Source organism: Apteryx mantelli, chromosome 1 (genome assembly GCF_036417845.1).
Source record: "Apteryx mantelli isolate bAptMan1 chromosome 1, bAptMan1.hap1, whole genome shotgun sequence".
Taxonomy (NCBI): Eukaryota; Metazoa; Chordata; class Aves; order Apterygiformes; family Apterygidae; genus Apteryx; species Apteryx mantelli.
The window spans coordinates 31,620,824-31,642,558 of record NC_089978.1 but is presented as its reverse complement, the minus strand read 5'-3'; the positions used below and the strand labels follow the sequence as shown (position 1 = coordinate 31,642,558).

The following is a 21,735-nucleotide window of genomic DNA, read 5'->3' as shown; positions in this document are numbered from 1 at the left end:
TGGAGATGTCAGCTCCTGAAAATACAGTGAGCATCTTCTGCATGTCTTGCCCTTTACCACTAGCACCATGACAATAGCCAGGCAATGCTGTCTCCCACTGCAGCTGTGTGAAGAAGGAAAACGTCATTGCCACATGCTGCCAGCAGTATTCAGCTGTGAGAAATGTGTTTATGTAACTGCTTGTCATCAAATTCCACTGTGATGAAGGAGCATATGCTTGACACAGGATAAAATGTCTAGTAGTGAGTCACAAAATAGTTGGGTTTGAAAGGGACCTCTGGAGATCATTTGGTCCAACCTCCTTGCTCAAGTAGGGTCAGCTAGAGCAGGTTGCTCAGGACCCTGTCCAGTTGGATTTTGAATATCTCCAAGGACAGAGACTCCCCAACCTCTCTGGGTGACCTGCTCCAGTGTTCAACCACCCTCACAGTAAAAAAGCTTTTACTTATTTTTAAAAGGAATTTCCCGTATTTCAGTTTGAATCATCTGCCCTGAGCAACATCAGCAGGCCCTGTTGCTCTTCAGTCCCTTACTTGCCCTCTCAGCTGCATAATTTTTAATCAACCTCTTCCTGTTTTGCTATGGTATTTGACCATACAGCACCATTATCCTCCCAGGCTCACCTACATCCCAGCCTTGCCCACAAGCATATACAGATGATGATTCCTGATTTTTCAGGAGGTACACATGGAGCCTTGCTTATGTCAGATACTCCATGGAGTTACCACTACTGCTGAGTACCATTGCCTGGAAACCATGATTAAATTATTTGCACTTCTGTCTTTTTAGAAGCTGAGGTTAGGACTCTCCCATAGTAGGGAGATAGCATGTTGAGAATGGTCTTACTTTATGTGGTTATTCAGAAGTGTAAAGATTAGAGAGGAAACAAATATCCTTAAAGACATGATTAAAGATGGCCAGTGGCCAGAAAAAGAAGATAAAGAGAAGACAGAAAAGAGCTGATGCACAGACACATATAATGACATACAAACAAATTATGACTGTGCTTGAAATCAAATCTAGATTTAATTATTGCATGTCAAGTGTGTGGCCTTAATCACAAGCGTATCCTTCCCCTTGTCAAGATTGAAGTTCCTGTTTAAATGCATTTAGCTTGGAGTAACCCAGCATCTCTTGTTCTATGTTAAAATAAGAGTTTCACAAGGATTATTTAGCACACATTGAACTGTGTGTTGCATGGTTAAATTACTTCCTACTAGCTTATTGCTTTCTTGGGATTTCTGTATCAACAGGGTGTAAGTGTACCCTAAACAGTTATTGGACCAGAGTTATCAAAACTCCATATTCGTTGTTCCTTACGTGATAATTGTATATAGTTTTCTGACCATGGCTGGTCAGTTCTTTATCTGCTGTGTCCATATGACAGGAAAAACACTGGACTAGTTATATGGAAAAGAACTTCAGGTATGAGTAACAACCTGAATTTTTTTCTAGCTCCTGTTTTAAGCACACGTAATGAAAACTAGATAAGCAAAAGAGCTCATCTTTCTCATTACCAAGCATGATTCAGAAGTACGGGAAACCTTTGATAAACACTGAGCTATTGAGTGCCATGCAATTCTAGTAAAAATTTACTGAAAAGATTTCAAAGAAAATTAAATTGGATTAGTGGGTGATGTGGATTGTATTTTCCTTTGTGGAAGTGTTACTGCTGCTGTCACAGAAAAACATGAGGATCTAGGCAGGAATTTAGTGGGTTGTCATCCTGCCCAAAGATTTACAGGAAAGATTTTGATGTGCCAAGTTCAGCTGGAACAGTGATGAGAATGATCTGAAAATCTGAGAATTGTTGAGACATCTGCCCAAAGAGAGGAGCAAAAAAAAAAAAAAAAAAGAAAGTCCGTCCCATGGCAATTTCTGCCTCAGAGGCGCAAGTTATGATAGAACAATTGAAAGGCTGTTTGATTCATGGAGTCAAATGACAAAACACTTGTGAAGGCAGAAGCTCTTCAAACAGTTTTTACTAAATACATCCTGTGTTGACAATGCCAGCAATTAGTTTCCTCGTTTTAGCACTGCAGTGCATTTTTGTGGTGTATTTCTTTGATTTGAACTCCTTTAAATAAATGAATAAATAAAATCTTATGGAAGCTATTATTGGGTGATGGGGAACTGGGCCACTTGGTAATTTGTGCATGCTACTTCTAGAGCATGTCCAGTGCCTGCCTCATTTTTGTTGGTACGGTGTATTTGCTGATAAACAGCTTGGGAAAACATCTTACTTCTGTAATTTCTAAGAAATTCATAAAATGTTTGCCAGGTGACTCCTGGCTGCCACCATGTGGGATCAGAATGAAACCTCTGACCACAAACCATGCTTCCTGTTATTGCGTCCTTTCTCCATCAGGGTAGGTCTTTTGAATGGCACACTACTATCAGCCAGAAGTCTTATGAGATCCAAAATAGTTTTCTGCTGTCGTCGTGTCTAAACGGTTCCTCTGCTGTGATAATAATATTGTTGATTGCCTAGAGAGAAGCAAACATGCTAATACTTGACCATGTCCCAGCGTTTGATTCCGTTTTCTCCTTAGTCCAGCTTGAGTGTAGATGCCTTGGAATGGCTCCTGCCTTCCCTCTGGCAGCTTCCCTGTCTCCTCCTTGTGATACCTGGATGGTTTGCGCAAAAGCACAAACTGATTTAAAAAAAGTGCTCTGCCTGAAAATTAGTATTTTTAGCCAGATTAGTTCTCTGACTGCAACCAAAAGGTGCAGTCATGATTACTCTTTGTCTTTTCGGTCTGCTCAGCAAGCTGTTTCAACTTGCACGTAGAGCTGACACATGGGAAGCAGTAGAAACGCTTAGCTGGGGGGGAGGGTGCCAGCAGTGAGGTCTTAAATTGCCTTAAGTCAATCATAAAATCACACTCTCAGTTAACTAGAGTACATTGTGTGAGGTATGGAGCTCGTTGTTGGACCAAATTCATCAGCTGCTCAAGTATACAAGCTTTTTTTTTCCTTTTTTTTTTTTTTGAGGCAATGTTCTTTCTACCCTTTTATAAAAACCATATTTTTGTGAATCTTGGCTTTACGCAGAGTTCCGATTTTAGGAAAATACCGTTCTTGCAATCAAAGGACTTTGAGCAGTGTGTTGTTGGACAAAGTTTGAATGCTGACATGCATTGTTCAGCTTTTGATTTTATTGGTGGATTATTAATGGGAATTTTATTAAATTACTACACCTTGCTACTCTGTATAGACATCTGAAATTAATACCAAAGATCAGTATCTGGGTTTTTGTCAAGTACAACAATCCATGTCTTTATTTAGAAAAATTTTATGACTGGAAAAGACTTATATCTTTACAAAGCTTAAATCTTCTAAAATGGAAATCTGGAGTTGTTTGGAATACAGCTCTTGTGCTTCAATTTTAAGTCATCTTTTTCCCCCCCTCCACTAAAAGTTAGGCAACTTTGCTCAATTCTGCGTACAATATAAAATAGACATAAAAAAAATTAGTGTAATAGTTGAACATGATTAATTAATGCTCCTTTCCTGTATTTTTCTACTGGATTGAGTTCAGCAGCAGCATAGGTGGCTACTTAAAGCCCTGTACTTTACCCAGATGATGCAGACTCATTTCACAGAATCACAGAATCACTGAGGTTGGAAGGGACCTCTGGAGATCATCTAGTCCAACCCCCCTGCTCCACCAGGGTCACCTAGAGCACATTGCACAGGATTGCATCCAGGCGGCTTTTGAATATCTCCAGAGAAGGAGACTCCACCACCTCTCGGGGCAACCTGTTCCAGTGCTCTGTCACCCTCACAGTGAAAAAGTTTTTCCTCATGTTAAGATGGAAGTGTCTGTGTTTCAGTTTGTGCCCATTGCCTCGCGTCCTGTCGCTCGGCACCACTGAAAAGAGTCTGGCCCCATCCTCTCGACACCCTCCCTTCAGATACTTGTACACATTGATAAGATCCCCTCTCAGCCTTCTCTTCTCCAGGCTAAACAGGCCCAGCTCTCTCAGTCTTTCCTCATAAGAGAGATGCTCCAGTCCCCTAATCATCTTTGTAGCCCTTTGCTGGACTTGTTCCAGTAGTGCCACATCCCTCTTGTACTGGGGAGCCCAGAACTGGACGCAGTACTCCAGATGTGGCCTCACCAGGGCTGAGGAGAGGGGGAGAATCACCTCCCTCCACCTGCTGGCAACACTCTTCCTGATGCACCCCAGGATACCATTGGCCTTCTTGGCCACAAGGGCACATTGCTGCCTCATGCTTAACTTGGTGTCCACCAGCACTCCCAGGTCCTTCTCAGCAGAGCTGCTTTCCAGCAGGTCAACCCCCAACCTGTACTGCTGCATGGGGTTATTCCTCCCCAGGTGCAGGACCCTGCACTTCCCTTTGTTGAATTTCATGAGGTTCCTCTCTGCCCACCTCTCCAGCCTGTCCAAGTCTCTTTGAATGGCAGCACAGCCCTCTGGCGTATCGGCCACTCCTCCCAGTTTTGTATCATCAGCAAACTTGCTGAGTGTGCACTCTGTGCCTTCATCCAGGTCATTGATGAAGAAGTTGAACAAGACTGGACCCAGTACTGACCCCTGGGGGACACCGCTAGCTACAGGCCTCCAACTAGACTCTGTACCACTGATCACAACTCTCTGAGCTCTGCCATTCAGCCAGGTCTCAATCCACCTCACTGTCCACTCATCTAACCCACACTTCCTGAGCTTGTCTATGAGGATGCTATGGGAGACAGTGTCAAAAGCCTTGCTGAAGTCTAGGTAGACAACATCCACTGCTCTCCCCTCATCTACCCAGCCAGTCATTCCATCATAGAAGGCTATCAGATTGGTTAGGCATGATTTCCCCTTGGTGAAGCCATGCTGACTACTCCTGATCACCTTCTTTTCCTCCACATGCGTGGAGATGGCTTCCAGGATGAGCTGCTCCATCACCTTTCCAGGGATGGAGGTGAGGCTGACTGGCCTGTAGTTCCCTGGGTCCTCCTTCTTGCCCTTTTTGAAGACTGGGGTGACATTGGCTTTCTTCCAGTCCTCGGGCACCTCTCCTGTTCTCCATGACCTTTCAAAGATGATGGAGAGTGGCTTAGCAATAACATCCGCCAGCTCCCTCAGCACTCGTGGGTGCATCCCATCAGGGCCCATGGATTTGTGGGTGTCAAGTTTGCTTAAATGATCTCTAACCCACTCCTCCTCCACCAAGGGAAAGTCTTCCTCTCTCCAGACTTTCTCTCTTGCCTCCAGGGTCTGGGGCTCCTGAGGGCTGGCCTGACCAGTAAAGACTGAAGCAAAGAAGGCATTCAGTAACTCTGCCTTCTCTGCATCCTTCGTCACCAGGGCACCCACTCCATTCAGCAAAGGGCCCACATTTTCCCTAGTCTTCCTCTTGCTGCTGATGTATTTGAAGAAGCCCTTCTTGTTGTCCTTGACATCTCTAGCCAGATTTAATTCCAAACGGGCCTTAGCCTTCCTCGTCGCATCCCTGCATACTCTGACAACATTCCTATATTCCTCCCAAGTGGCCTGTCCCCCTTTCCACTTTCTGTATACTTCCTTCTTCTGGTTGAGTTTTGCCAGGAGCTCCTTGCTCATCCATGCAGGTCTCCTGCCTCCTTTGCTTGACTTCCTACTCATAGGGATGCACCGCTCTTGAGCCTGGAGGAAGTGATGTTTGAATATTAACCAACTCTCTTGAACACTCCTTCAGAGTATGCAGGGATGCGACGAGGAAGGCTAAGGCCCGTTTGGAATTTGCGCCAGTAGTGTCATTGATCTCACTGGGACAAATCTTGTGAACAGCAGCTCACCGTTATGATTGAGAGTTCCCCGTGCAGGATTTTCTGATTGCTCTTTTTTCTTGCATGTTTCTGAAAGATACAGAAATATAATTGACAACTGTCCTGTCCACAGATCAGGAATACTTTTCAGGGAAATAGAAAAAAAAATCTCCTTATTGTTTCTCCCATGGACTTCAGGTCTCCTATGAGAACTCTCCTCTGTGTGATGGAACCATTTGAGTCCCTAGATGGGGAAATCAAGGTAGATTTTTGGCTTTTGAGTGAAGAGAGCTACTGAAGATGCCAAATCATGTGAATCTGTTTTGTGGTATGGACACATGTGCAATGCAAACTGGACTGAGACTCCAAGACAGCTCGCAAATTGCGGTAAACTTTATGTGGGAGGGAAGAGGGGAAATTCCAACCATTGGCCTCAGGGGGAAATGGCTCAAAATTCCTATAACAATACTTTATGCTAAACTTCTCCATTCTAGCTTACACAGCTTTTTGGTGAACAGTTGCTCCACACTGCTTTGCATGTGCTGAGCTAAAAACAAGTAACATTTGTAGAAACTCAGGATCTCAAACGCATCCCTTCAAGGTATTTTTCTCTTAAATGGTGCCTGTTGCCTGCAAGCTCTTAAATGTTTTTTGTTCATTGTGAGTATGTATAGCAAGTTAGGAAGTGAGCTATGGAGTAAAGGATGAGCATGAATTTGATGTAAATGAGGTTGAAAAGCTGGTATCTCTGATCAGAATGAGGGTCCTGTGCCAGATTTGGATTCATTGTGTAGTGTACATGAGTGTGTCCAGAAACGCAAAATGCCACCTTGCTCCATGTATGAGCAACAGGTAGAAGTTTAGGGTGAGTACCAGAGGTTGGACTCTAAATGTGCTCTAAAAAAATCAATTAAAAGCCCCTGGCACCATCATGATAGATGGAAGCACAAGCAAACAGAGCTAAATGTTGCCTATTTCTGCCGTTTTATCAGTAGTCTTACCATAATGGTGAATTTTCTTAAATCTTCATCCCTGAAGCTGTGTGCCATTCTTGCTTTCCAGCAAGTTTGTAGGTAAAGTTGTAGTTGATAAGAGCACTAAAATAAGACTCTCTTACAGGCTCATATATAGGCTTTCTTATAGGCTCTTTCATAAGGCTCTCCAGAGAGTAAATAATAAGGAAATTTTTAAAAAATTGAAACTCTGGCTATTTGTAACATTGCAGTTATCAATATAGGGTATAGCATCAGCAGCATATTTGGGGGGAGGAGAATGCCAGGTTGCACAAACACCATGCAGTATGAAGAGCAAAGAGCTTATGGAGAAGACCACAATGTTGGTGAAAAATCCTTATCCTTGGAGGCATTTATGAAGGATTGCCAAACAGTTTGCTTGCTTGCTTGTAACCATGGTGTGAAAGCACCTGCTGTGGATTCCTACTGTTTGTGTGAAGATCCCATATACCTTCTTTGGGGGGTTGGAGACCTTTTGTGCTAGGTGCTTAGTATACAGTAAAGCACAACCTCTGCTTTGACATGCCTACAGGCTGCGTAAAGCCCAAATAGAGCACATGGGTGTTGCAAAGAGAAGGCAGCAGTGTCACGGACACAGGATTACAAAGCACAGCTAGAAACACAATGTGGCACTCGAGTCTCCTTTTTAGCCTGTTTTTGAAGGGACACATGATATGATTATGCCAGCTGTCTTCACATTTTTCAGCCCTTTGCTCGTGTTCAGGGAACTTTGATAGAGAAATGAAGATCTCAGAGATGTTAAGTTCCCACAGGTTTCACCAAAATCAGCCACTGGATGAAAGACAGAGGGACAAATTTTTGTCTCTGTGGAGAAAGAAGACTGTGATATGAGCGCAAGTTACCTGTTCTTCCAGCATACAGCTGGGCAATCAACACACAGGCAACACATACATATGTTTATACCAAGTGTAAACTGCTTCTTGTCTGCTAGGTGGTTTAGGGGATATGTGAGAAAGCTGAAGTGCTGTAAGTAAGGAGATGGGGGAAAGAGGGAACAGGGACTGAGGGTTTATTCATGATCTAAGCAGCCCCTGACTGCTTGAGTTGCTGTGATCAGTTAGCAGCTTGACTGTAAAAGAATCAAAGAAGTTTGTTTCAAGGATGTAATGGAAGACATGGCAGTCACATAATTCAAGAGCATTTCTTTCATAATGGTCATTATGGAAGCATGTCTCATTTGTTGACAAAGTGGTACAGCAAGATAAGTTAGCAGAATGAGAATGATCTTAAAGATAAGCATGCTGGCCCACAACTATTCCTTCTAATTTTAGTTGCGTGGCTGAGGTGCCCAAGATGGCAGTGTAATCACCCTTGACTCCCACTGTAGGCAATGGAAAGTGATGGGCCCCATCACAGATTTGATTGTCTCTCACCATTGACTACAAAAGGAGCGCCAGACAGACAGCCTCTGAATGGAGGACATCTCTTAGGTGCCTAATTTTCCACTGGATGACTTTGGGCCACAATGTTTGTGTTTCCTATGGGTACGAAGGGAGTAGTATGATTCTGAAGACAGGGTGAGACGGTGGTCTGGGCGCTGTTGACTGGGCATGTCTGCAAACAGGCGACTGAGTGTCATGATGCAGTTTCAGGATCAGCTTGAGCTGCATAGCTGCATGAGTACTTAGGCCAACATGAAGGAGTAGGCAGGAGTGCATGGAGAGGTGAGGGATGAGAGAGAGATGGCTCCTTTCAGCAGCAGCTTAAGTTGATCATGAAGTTTTACCCTTTGGTAAGTCAGAGCAATGGAGCAGGTGAGGGACTGGAATTCCCCGAGAGCTGTAGCACTGTGGAGAGTTTCAGCAGAGACTTCATGCAACCAAGGAAAGCTGCAATTGCTAAACCCTCTAACAGCAAAGGTATCAGGTGATAACAACTGCCATTGCCTTTAGTGGATCATGCAGTGCCTGTGTGGGCATTAAGTATCACTTTTTGGTAAGATTCACTGCTGCAGGGTTGCTTGCATGCTGTACACTAAGGGTAATGACATCTCCTTGAAAGACTGTTCATTTTAATGTTTCAGAGAAAGCTTTTTATCTCCAGTGGGCAGATAATGAGCTTCATTTTTCCAGCGTTATTCCTGCTCATTATGGTTTTTTGGGGTTCAGGAGTGACTGGATAACAACACAGAGCACCTGTTTCATGTGCCTCTCTGGAGAAGCAGACTGAACATGTTGCATTACATGTCGGTATGCTGGTCTGCTACACATTGTCTATTCTACCTTAGTAAGGATGGAGGAGGGAGCACCATGGCACCGTTATCTCCAACAGAACGCCCAGCTGCAGCTCCCCAGGAAAATGCTGCTCTGATGGGAGCATGAAAGTGGTTTCTTTTTTTGCAGCTGTGCCATGCAGAACATCCCCTTCCTCCTTGCTTCTGAATATCCTTCATGAGTTTGAGGTGGTGCACAAAGCACGGCATGCTGCAAAACACATTATCCTGCAGTCCTGCATTTATCAGATGCTGTTAAACTCAGGGGAAAGAGAATGGAGTCTCTGGTGAATCTGTCACATCCTGCTTGTTCAAAAGATTATTGATGCTGCATAATTCATCAAAGCATGACCTGCCAGTGGGTTCTGCTGCCAGAGGTGGTCAGTAACCACTTCTATCACAACTGCCTATAAAATGATGTTGCTTGTTTATGAAAATAGCCTCTCTTTTTGTGCCTGCCTATGAGCCTTTCAGTTACCACACCAAAAAGGGTCAGTCTTGCATTAGAGTCACGTAAAATGTGAAGGTCCTGTTCAAGTAGAAATGCAAGCATTTCAGCATTTGTTTGTGTTTTGGAATGGGATTAAAATAGGGAAATATTGAAATTCCCTATGCAACAGAAATCTTGAGAAGTCTCAATTAGGAAATACTATAATGTTTTGTTCTGACATTATTTATACAATTAAAATTCTTCTGCATTCCCACAGTTGAAATATTTTCATTTGTTAACAATAAACAAAATATCTTATAATGATCTGTAATGATTTGTTTTGAATTATTTTATTATTTCTCGATAACAATGTACTGCCTGTTGGGAGCTGTAATTCAGGAACTTGGTGTGCTCGTTCTGATCCTTTCTCCCTTCCCGGTTTACATCCCTTATAGAGTATCGCACAATTTGGTCAGAATGAAATCTGAAATCTTACTGCCTCATGTAGCAATAAGGGAATCTAATGTGTAGGGGAGCAGAGAAGTTCAGACTTTGGTTCCCATCAAACAGTATGCCACAACGGGAAACTGCAAGTTAGTGTTCTAGTGTTCACAATGCAATGTTGCGGGTCAGCTCAAACAATGATTTATGTCAAATATTTGTAGGTTGAATATTTTTTCTCAGTTTCCTTGATAGAAAATTGAAAATGTAGGTGCCTGGAAATTTGAAATTATCTAACAGTTTGCAAATGCATTTTCCCATGCAGAAACTGGGGCTGGGATCCAGTCTGTCTAAAATCTCTTTGCTTCAGACTACATCCGAACTCACATACTTTCCAGGTTTGCCTAACCCTGTAGGTTATTCAGTTCATTAAGTATCTCCCTGGTGAGTCTGAAGGATCTTTGGGTCTATATCCTGATTCACCAACACAAGCTTAGGAGAGATGTTTTAGAGAGACAAGTGGTTATCTCCTCCCTAAGCTCTGCCATGGTCTGAATTTAGGTAGACAACCAGTCCTGGCTAAGTCCACTGGAGAAGCCTGGAAAATGGGATGTCATTAAGACTTCCAATGGGGGTGAGGTTTTCTGAAATAGAGGAGTGGTTATAGCACTCCCCCAAGAAAGGAAGAGCCGTGGGCTGTTCATGGATGACAGCTTCAGGGAACGTGTATCTGTGCCTCCCACATTGTAAAAAAGGGACCAGACTGCCAGGCCACAGCCTGATAACTGGGGTGACCATTCTCCACCTCCTAGAGCCAGGTACACAGAGTCCAGGGGCCAAAAGGCAGATGCAAGAGAGACACTTCTCTAATCTGGTGGTGGGGAAACCTCTACTCCTTTCTTCTGGGGACATTTTGCCTCTGGTATGGTCTAATGTATAAAATACATATATATTCCATGGAGAAGGGGCTGCAATTTCAGTCTTGCCTACTTCCAGCTGAGCCTAGCTCCTAGGACTACTGGCTTAAAGTTATGCTTGCTTGTGCTTGCTTCGGCAGGAGGAATCCTGCATTCCTGGCCAGCTTCAACAAGAGTGGTGTTACCCAGATACCAGAGAGGCTGAGCTTTACAGCATACCCCCCCTCCAAAGGAAGCAGAGCACTTAACTCATTGCTTCCCACTTTGTGCATGGATGTTGGTGTCACTAAATCCCACTGCTGCCACAGCCATTCCACTAGGCACCTCTTGTCAGGGGTGGACTGGGTGGTCTCTGGATGCAGAGGGGTTCATCCTGTGGAGGCATGTCTCTTCTCGACAGAGAGTGAGGGGAGAAGAAAGAAATTAGGCAGGCAGGATCAGCCTCTGTGGGTTTTTTCAAAGGCAGCAGCCTCTCTCCAGGTACTGAGCAGGGAATGAAGACAACTAGTCTAGACAGACTGGTCCCTGTCATGTCCATCCCCAAGACAAGGCAACTAGAATTGCGCTGAAGTAGTATACAAAAGAGGCAGCTAGCACAGGCTGATTTGACAGCACCTGCTGCTTTCTGTCAGAATATCTTTCTGACAAATAAATCCTGATACCTGGGCAGGGAAAGCGGAGGAGGAAGAACGGAGGGCAAAATAACAGTTCTGCTTTGCAGAACTTTCCTTTTCTCGGCTCAGGAAGTCAAAAAAGTGTGTAGTTAAATATTGCATCAGCAACAAAATAACACATAAAGACCCATCCAAGACTTAATCATAAATAGGCAGGTCACTTTCAGCTCCCAGCTTTAGGACGTGAAGTGCAACAGCCCCTCAGCATTTGGGCTGTCTTGTTTGCCATCAGGTCTGTGCTTTAGCCTCTCAGGGTTGCTAACACTAGCTAATAGATGAGTAAAAAGTTTATAATTATAAAATGCTCTCAATCTTCATGGTATTTACCTCTTAGCAATGTTAGTGCTTTGCCAACCCAGAAAGAACTAATTCCCTTCTGTCATAGGAAAAAAAAATTGTAATAGCTGTAAGAACTGTAGAGCTTATTTTCAAATAGATGCCTCAGCATTTTGATATTTTCTGTGGGATTAACTAGTAACACAGGAAGGCTAATACATATGCAGAGCTTTCATTTGCTTCCGTGACAATTTGCCAGAGGGCAGATTGAACTCTGTCATGAGAAAGGGTGCCATTTCCCCCCTCCCCTGTGAGCTGAAGCAAAAAGACTTGTTAGTAAAATAGAAACAATTTGCAGCTTTTCATCAGCTCAGGGGAAGTTTCTCTCAGCTTCTTGTCTCGTATTTCTGCTTTTCTTGTATTTCTGTTTTCCTTTTCTAAATGAAAAGGCTGCCTTTTTATAAGCACAGAAGCCACATAATGAGAGGTGTAGAATTGGCACCCATTTACAGTAAGAGTATCTTTGCTAACATACAATAGGTACTGCAGCTCTTTCTCTACTGATCTGTTACACTTTTTTCCCTTCAGCATAGTTACTTCTAGTTCAAAAAAGGGTGTTTTTCTCTACTGTGTGTATCACCTTAGCTCCTAACGATGGTTTTGTGCAGAGCTTTGGTGGCCTTCCAGGGCTGACTGTTCTGGTGTCTGGTGCTGATGGGCACAGTCAGTGATAGCTGCAGAATACTAATACTGGCGCTGGCTCCCCCGAAGGCTTCGCTTCACTTTTGAAAAATGCTTAGACCATTCAGTGTCCATGCACCATGCTGAGCAACAGGAGGGCAGAAAAGCCATCCTCAGGGTTTTTTTTCAATGCAAAACAAGCAGCCCACAGGAACGATGGCTCTTTGCTTCGCATTGTTGAGCCCAGGCTTCTTTCAAAGCTACAGTCATTTATATGCATAAATATCGAGCCTGTCTCTTGTTGCAGACTTTGATAGCATTTGTGTGACAAAAGAAATGGCGGGAGAAGAGAGCTGAACATCTTCTATACCAATCTTAGAAAACGAATGACTGTGTAGCTATGGTGATTGTTTTCTTTCTAGTTTTATTAGATCGCTGTCCCCACAATTTGTTTTCCTTCCTGTCCTGCTGCCCCATGCACAGGACCATGAGACATCTACCCCCACACACACACCCCTTGTCTTTCTCCCACACTGTGACTATCTGCAGGGGATATCTAAAAATTACCTACTAGTAACAGGTGTTACAGCAGCGCCTCCTATGATATACTGACAGATTTTTTTTGCTTCAAGTTTTGTTTTTTTTCCATTAACCATGTGACAAAGTCACTCCGCATCACCCATTTCATGTGGAGATACAGGAACTTTGCTGTAATTGTATTTTTGATTATCTGTTTGTTTTTTTCCAAATCTACTCGAGGCAAAATGCATTCTTGCTATTTCCTCTGCATACTGTGTATTTCAGGAGCTCCTAAATTGAGACTGGAGGTATGTTCACTGGTCACCTTTGGAAAGCTACACAGTTGCATTTAGCTTCTCTCCATGTCTTGTGGCTATTCTGCATTAAAGGCAACTAAAATACACTGCTTGTGTAATACTGCTTTTCCATTAAAGCAATTGCTGAAGTATCACAGGAATGTTATTCTGATGCCAGAGGGGAGGAGGGAGAAGTTCATACGATTGCCAACAGGAGGGGAAGCAGTCAGTGAGACAATCCCTCTATTAAATGTGGTCTACACAATGAAAAGCTGGGGAAGTCTTTCTGATTCTTCACATGTTTAGGCTTTGTGCCCAGGCTTGGGTCTCATACATGCAAGTAGTTTCAGAACACCAAATAGAGGGAGCCATTTCAGCAACAATATCCAGACTACCTGAACGGTGTACAGTATTAAGCTGTCTTGGATCTTTTATGTGCACCTTTTTTGGCATGCAACTCCAGCAGAACAGTAATAACAGTTTCTCCCCTGCCCTCTAACCAGCCATTGCTCTGCTGCTGAGCTGTCAGGTAGCTTTTAGGGGCCAGGGCATATATAGAGCCCCTTTGAACATTCCCAGTACTAACTAGAGATTTCTTTTTTCCCTTGAGTGAGTGTAATTTTTTGTGCTTCCTGCTTTTACCAGTCTTCCTTAATCTTATAAAATCCTTGAAGCAGTAGTATTGTTGTAGGTCTAAATGATGGTCTGAAGATATAAACAGTGCAGGATTTGTATGGAGAGGTAATATCTTTTCCTGAAGAAGGGCTTGTGTGCCTGAAGGCTTGTCTGTTTTTTTTCCCTAGCTCTATCAGTTGGTCTAATAAAAGATATTACCTCTCCCTACAAACTTTGCCTTGCTTATTAAAACAGTTGCCTTCAGGACACAGAGCACTCTTAACTTGATGGAAGACTCCAGTGGCAAGGTGGTAGAGTGGAGTTCAGTGGTGTAATTTCCATGCCCCAAGCCAGATGGCACAAATTAAAACAAGATGGGATGAACACTGTCCACCGCAATCATTCTGCACATTATTAGTGCCCCTTCCATCCCCACTCTGTATCAATGTTTTTGTCATTCCTACCTATCAGCTGTTTGGGCAGTTCTTGTCTAGCACAGAAATTCACATTGGGTAGCGTCTTTGGAGGCTGCCTCAGTAGAAACAATAACTGTTGTGGTATGCGTGATAAAGCTACTCTGTCTTCCTGGTTATTTTGTTTGTTGCTATATCTCTGCACCTTGTTTTTAGATTATTGTAGGTGAGGTTGAGAGAGAGGAAAACAAAGCCCGGTTGGACTGAGTAGTCTGTTTCTCCTTTAAGGATCACCTAAATCTTTACAACAGTCAAGGAAATTAGTAGGTTTAAAATCCTAATGGATGTTTTTCTTTTTATACTATCAGGTGAACTTTCTGTGGAAGACGTACAGGACCCATTCCTTGTTAGTGTACATATTATCACAGACCCAGGAGAATCTAAGATTCTCCAGCAAGCCATCGATTATCTTCTAGCCTGGATCCATCCAGACCTCCAGCTGTTTCGAGTCTCAGAGAGACGAGCATCACAAAAGCACAGGAAGCAAGGTAAAGTTGGTGTTTCTCAGCCAGCCCTTGCCATCATTCTGTTTCTGCAGGAGGAATATGGAGAAGAACCGATCTTGCAACTCCATGAAACCTTTCAGCGGCCACCTTGGCATTACCACCACACAGAGCAAGTGCATGGGAAGTTCCTGCCTTACATGCCATGCAGCCAGGACTTCTACACTTTGGCTCCAGGGACTCCTCTGTGGGCCATTCGCCCAGTGCATTATGGAAAAGAAATTATCCGCTTCACTATATACTGCAGGAGTGAAAACTTTGTTGACATTTTGAAATTGTATGAGTTAATCCTGAAAAGACCAGTATGTCAGAAAAAAGCGGACTTTTGTGTTTTCCCAATTTATTCTAACATGGACATAGACATTCAATTTTCTTTAAAAAAACTCCCGAAGGGCCAGATTCCAGCCCCAACTGAGTCAGCAGTGCTGGAGTTCAGAGTAAAAGATGTTGGACAGCTTGTTCCTCTCTTGCCCAACTCTTGCAGCCCAATCAGTGAAGGCAGGTGGCAAACTGAAGACCATGATGGAAATAGGATCCTTTTGCAGGTAAGTTTAGTATACAGGAAAACAGAAGCATATTTATTGATTTTGTACAGAAAAGCTTAACCTAAGACAGCAGCCAGGAAGGGAGGCTTTTCTAGTGCTCTGTCCTAGCTGGAAGAGCCAGGACATTACTGCTAAAGAAAGAACTCAAAACCCCTTACTATGTGTGTATAACTAATCAGGAAAGCAGTTGGTGATACTGTGCAGATATCAGTCAGCTTCAGTTTACACAAAGAATGATTTGAGATGAGGTAGTTGTTTAAAAGAATGAGGGGAGAAGGAATTACAAACCCAAGTGGAGAAATGCTGACTAATGGGTATAGTTTTATGAGAAATATGGGCACTGACAGAGTTTTATAAAATAGCTCTCAATTAGCAGATTTTTATGAAAGACAACTGGAATTCCTGATGGTACACAATATTTTCTTGAATCGGTTTGAAAAAATGGGATGACAAACTGCACCTCTCTTCTGCACAGTGATTATCATTATGGGGGAAAGGTGGTGAAGGAAAAGAAATGCACCTTAAAGAGCAACCTAGCAGGCACACTCCCATAGACTCTCCTTTAGAGCTTATATCAGGTGCTCATAATCAGATCCTAAAAGAGAATTTATTTATGAGGACATCTGCAGTCATCATATCTGCACATTGTATCAGCACGCCTCACCACACTGCATCCAAGAAAGTTAAATGGCATAACAAGCAGCAAGCTTTTAATAGCTCCCCTACTCTGCAGAAGGGTATATGTGGCAGTCTAGAGAGAGGTTAATGTGCATTCCTTCACTGCAAAGGTATTTATTGCTGCTAAGCATGTGAATCAAAGAGCGCAGACCCTCACCTTTAGAAGACTGCTGCTTAGGCTTTAGAGTGGGGTATATTTTAGAGTGAATTTCATTCATAAAGCTTGCCAAATTGTCTGGCTTTATTTCTGCAGAAGAAGCATTGTGGGTGTGATCCTTCCACTGCATGGACCTCTTGCAGAGCTGGGTACATACATGCCCACTGCAGCATAGTGCCTCTGGGTACGTAGCTGCATAACTAAAAATCCACATATACAGGGCCTCTGCACTCTGGGGAGTCACATCCAGGTGGTGGCCAAACCCTTTGATGCCTTCTGGCAGATGATGCCTGCAGAGATGCCTCATGTCAGAACTGAACAGCACACATGCAGGGCTCAGGAGGCAATTCGGCTTCCCTACCCCTCTGCCAAGTTAGTCACCAATTTGTCAAGATGATTGCTGGCACTGTAGGCATATCTGTGTTAGGCTGAGATAACTTGCAGACTTAAGTTTACAAGAGCCATCACAATGCTTTTACACAGTAACCACTCATAGCTACAACCATTTTTCTGTTTTTCTGTGGATCTCTTCTATGTGATATAACTTTGGTTTGTGTGATCTTGCACTGGTTTTGAGTAAATTAAAGGGAAGGAAAAAACCGAGAGGGCTTGTAAAGAAGGCTTTCATTTCAAAACAGCAAATCTTGAGAAATAACAGGAGGCAGGCAGTACAGAGGAAAAGCGAGGCTTGCCAACCACCAGGCTGAGGTAAACCTTGCAGAGAGAATTAAAACAAGATTTTAGCCATATACTCAAAAAAGAAGAAGAAAAGACTGTTAAGAATGGTCCCCAAATTAAATTATTTTTTTCTGCTTTCAATGAGGTTGATTATGCTGAACAGGAGGGCAAAATTGCAAATGGACATGAAGTTATGGAAATGGAAATTATCACATTAGAAGTGTGGTGAAGCAAAAGAAGTTTAATATATACAAAATAGAGGAAAACAGAGACTTTGGGTCTGAATTATGAAATTATAATGTCATGAAGCCTAGGTCCTGGTTTACAGGTTTTAAACAAGTCCATAGAATCAGAAGTGGAGCTGTCTAACTATACAAGAGGAAATATATGACCTATTTGTGCTCAGGTGCTTCAAGTTACCAGTGCAGCATGGCCTTGAAAAGAGAAATGCAGTCCTGAGCATATATGAGACGTAGTATCCACTATGGAGTGTGGGAAGTGCTTGTGCCATTGCAAAAGACACTGCTGGCCTCACCCATGTGCAGTTCTGGGCCCCAGAAAGGTGACGTCAGACAGGAGTGGTACAGGGAGGGATCACACCTTGTGTGCAGGGATGGAGAGACTGTCTTACAAATAGAAACTGAAAGAGTTGGGCGACCTGAGCCTAGCCAAAGTAAGTTTGAGGGGAGCTCTGACTATTCTCTAAAAATATATCAGAAGGTAAACAGCAGGGATGGAAAAAGGCTATTTCGCTTAAGTGACTCTTTTGGCACAGGAAAAAAAAACTGGCAATAAACAGATTTACGCTGGCAGTTATTCATATTGATGGCCAACTTTGTAACAGCTTCCCAGTAGGTGCAAACAAGTTAATACCTTAATTTAAGACAGGATGATCATCAGTTCCATCAGTTCAGGAAAAGGGATTATATGATGGAGCATGGGCTATAGGAAGCACTGAATTTGGTGCTACATGGAGTCTTTGTATTGTTTTAATTCATTCTGAGTTAAAAACAAATTACAATATCTACTTTTTAAAAGTGAGGTACAGGAGTTCTCACAAAGTGTATCTATTAATAATAATAACTTTCATCTCTTCCCAAATATGTGAATCCAAACAATGACATCGTAATATTTTTCAGCCTGCACATTAGTTGGTATTCAGTAATCGACAGAATATTTTTAATTGCTGCATATTGATGCTATGCCTCTCTACAGATGAAAATTAGCAATTATGCCTAAAATGATAGATTTACATCTCCTTTTAATAACGGACGGTGTTTAATGTTTGAAATTTGAGTATACTTCCATGATTAGACTAACAAGATGTGACTTCTGTGTTTTTCTTGGTGTGCTTACAGGGACTGGGATACTTGACAGCAAGATTGATCCATGTTCTTAACCATTTTGCAAATGCAATTATCAAGGGGCTTAGATAAAGTCAGTGCAAGAGAAAATAAAGTTATTCGTGGGCAGGACAAGTCTGTTTAATATCAGAGTCCCTATTCCTTCATTTGCAAGAAATCCCTTCAAAATTATTTTGTCACAGTATCTTTTCCATATCAGCAAGTTAACACTGAGGATCTATATGTACCTATATACCAAATGAAGCGAAGGGATGCACCTCAGTTGATTTTAGCAGGAGCATGGCTTAAGAACATGTCTGCATCCTGGAAGAAGACACCCACATTGCTTCACCATTGCTAAGCCCAGAAGCAGGGGCTCTGGGGAGCTGCTGTAAGAGCAGTGGGAAAAATATGTGAACAGAGTAGCTAAGAATATACCATGTACTGCTGGTTTTATAGGTCTTGTCCAAATTCCTGGCTGCCTGTGGGCATAATCCCCGCAGAGACAGCTGAAGTGCTAATGAATTTGCACAGCAGGCAGTGCAATGTGGGAAGCAGGAAAGGTTAATAACTGATGAGTTAGCTTGGCCATGCATGTTTGGGAAGCAAGGGGTAATGACCAGAGAGAAGAAAGAAAGTGCACAGATGGCCTCCTTAAATTAGAAGGATGTCTTTGGACAGGGTAGGAAAGGTACAAAAAAATAGCATTTTGGCAGTATTTTCTAGATGCTCTGTGTGTGTGTGCACATGCACATGCAGACATACTTGGGGGGTGGGGAGAAAGGCAAATGAATATCTCACCTAAGTAGTGGCTCAGTGCCTAAGCATAGGATGTACTGCCATTTTAGATGCCTGAGGGTACCTGGGACACCCAAAAGAGGTCTGGCAGGCTAGACCCAGGACCCACAGGAGAGCTGTGCCCTCCTGGAATGCCAGCAGGCAACCCTAGGGGATATCAAATAGTACCTAGCACCTGCCTTCAGGCACCTAATTGACTCCTGTAACAACCAATTTCATGCTGAAATCCTTCCTCCTCCACCATTTCCAGCAGCAAGGAGTGGACAACATTGCTGGAAAGCCAAGAGAAATAAAAATCCTGGGTTCTTTGCCATTAAAGATTATACTGATGACCCTATACTGTTTATGGTGTGGATATTTTCTGTCTAGTGTTGCTTTATAGAATATCATTGAAATAATAACACAAAAGTTAACTGCCTGCAGGTTTTAATTAGAGGGATTTTTAGCTGAGTTGCTGAGGGAGTCAGGCAACCTTCTGATTACATATACTGGGGAACTGTATTCTTGAGTTCAGATGCAGTATAATCATGTTCAGAAAACATGGTTTATTAACTGAAGCTTTGGTTTTGAGAAAACATTGCCTGTGGACCTAGCCATTAAGTCTCATTAATCTGCTGCTGTGCTACCTGCAAGCTCAGGTCTCTACTACCTTGGAGATTTCTCCAACGTTTGGTGTACGGAATGAGTATCCTACATCTATGGTCAGGCAGTATTCATCCACTCATGGTTTCATGAGGTGAACTACAGTCATTTATGTATTAGCTCAGTATATAATTGTTGAATATGTCTGGCATAGAGACGTACAAAAAATACAAAATACAAAAATCTGTGGTGGCAGATGTATGCCATCTGTATGCATAAGAGCATTCTGTGATAAGAATTTGCAGTGCAAAAGACTTGAAGATGGGAAGTAGCATGAAGGTTATAAGCCCAAGTGGACGTCAGCAAATGTGTTATACAGAAAAAGGAATAAAAAATTTATAGCTGAATACCTCTTTGTTTATTCAGTGTAATATATACAGGTGGCTATGAGATTCATGCTCTTCTCTTCATCCCCTTTTGTCTGGGGCCATGAAGAGAACGTAGTTGCCTTTATTTCCCTCAGCTTACTTAAAACATATACATATCTACATGAAAAGTATAATCGTTGTCAAACCTCACACCCGCAATAGCTGAAAGCAAAAATCAGGAGCAAATTATTTTTCCATGGTGCCCAACTGGCCGAATGTATTTTAGGCTGAGAGAAGGGAATGGGGATTGTGTCTTCTTACAAAGTACTGGAGACTGACCTAGCTGAAGCAAGGAGCTGGGACAAGAGGACTCAGAAAATGCAGAGAACACCCTGTCTTAGATATATGGGCAGCAGGAGTAGGTGTTACGTAGCTGCTGAGGGTCAAACTAATTACTGTACCTGAGGTCAGGATAAAACTCTAACTTTTCAGCTCCCAACCCCAACTCAGACTGAGGGAAACATTTTACCTTCCTCTGCAGCATGAGGAAAGCTTTGCATCCCAGGCTTATCTTGGCCAAGGAGAGCCAAATCCTGCAGGCTGAGGGGCCACTTCCAGACATTTAGGGGACAGATCAACATGGTCATGGTTGCATTTACTTCAGTTGACCTAATAAATGCTGTCAGACCTCTCCTGAGTCTGCATTTCCTTTCTCTCACACAAAGCAATATTTCCTCTCCTCCCCTCAGCCTCCAGTTGGGTCATCCAGCATTCGTATGATTTTGATAAAACATGTAGATAGTCTAGGAGCATTAGTCAATCTTCAACTGTTATAGAAGCCTGGGGCTTTGAGGCACCTAAGTGTCCTGTGTGCCCTGCCTGAAGCATACAGCAATTTAGTCTCAAGAAAACTGAAATGCTTTTGTCTAGCTAAAGGGTCAGTGGGCTTAGTAAAAGAATGACTTAATGATTTGTGAAGTGATAAGCAGAAGATCAGACTAGATGATATAATAGACCTGTCTGATCTTAAATTCAGTTAAATTACATAGTCCCTGTTACTCGAAAGCATCACCAGCTACAGACTCTGGGAAATAAATGAAAGAAAGCACAGTTCCACTGTTGTAGTCTTGAGTCACTACAGTTAAGAGCAAATATAAGAGAGGAGGAGGAGCAAGTAAACCAGGAAGCAGAAGAGGCAAAGAGGAAAGACAAAGACGGGAAAAGAAAGTGCACTGTTACAGGGAACAGTTTGGTCTGTGAGAAGAAAAATGGAGATGAGAAAAGAGTTGCAAGTTTGCTTAAATTAATAGTTCAGATAGAGCAGATTTGAACCCAAAGAGAAAAGAAAGGCAGGAAGAGCATAAAGGACAGAGAAGAATGTGTAGGAGGAGCCTTTACAGACATTACTTTTAATTTCTGTTGAAACTGGTGAAAATGACAGATTTTGGGGATAAAAATTGACTCAGTCAAGGCAGGTGCCTAAAAATGAATTAATTAATCCAAAAGTCTAATACTAGTCTCCTGTCTTTAAAAATCTTGCACTCTCAGCATTTTTCCTTTCCTTTTAGTGCCTTAGGAGTTTGATTCTTCTTATTGCTAATGGTTGTTTTTGGTGGGGACACAAAATCCTGAGCTGAAGTCATAGTAGCTATCTCAAACAGGAAGGGATTTTTCAATTGTTTTTCTTCATCGCAAGATACTTTCTCTATGTCTTTTCTTTTAGGCAATTATCTTTCATGGCATAGCAAGATCTC

At 42.6% G+C, this 21,735-nt stretch overlaps 1 protein-coding gene across 1 annotated transcript in view; it reads left to right on the top strand.

Annotated features, from left to right (window-relative positions):
- The window catches only part of FAM124A (family with sequence similarity 124 member A), a 37,155-nt gene extending 17,833 nt beyond the window's left edge, over nt 1–19,322 (top strand). The window contains exons 3-4 of the mRNA XM_067289672.1: nt 14,638–15,377; nt 18,249–19,322. Coding sequence (XP_067145773.1) covers nt 14,638–15,377; nt 18,249–18,326 — 818 coding nt within the window. The 3' untranslated portion in view covers nt 18,327–19,322. The remainder of the gene's footprint in view (nt 1–14,637; nt 15,378–18,248) is intronic.
- Nucleotides 19,323–21,735: the final 2,413 nt, after the last annotated feature.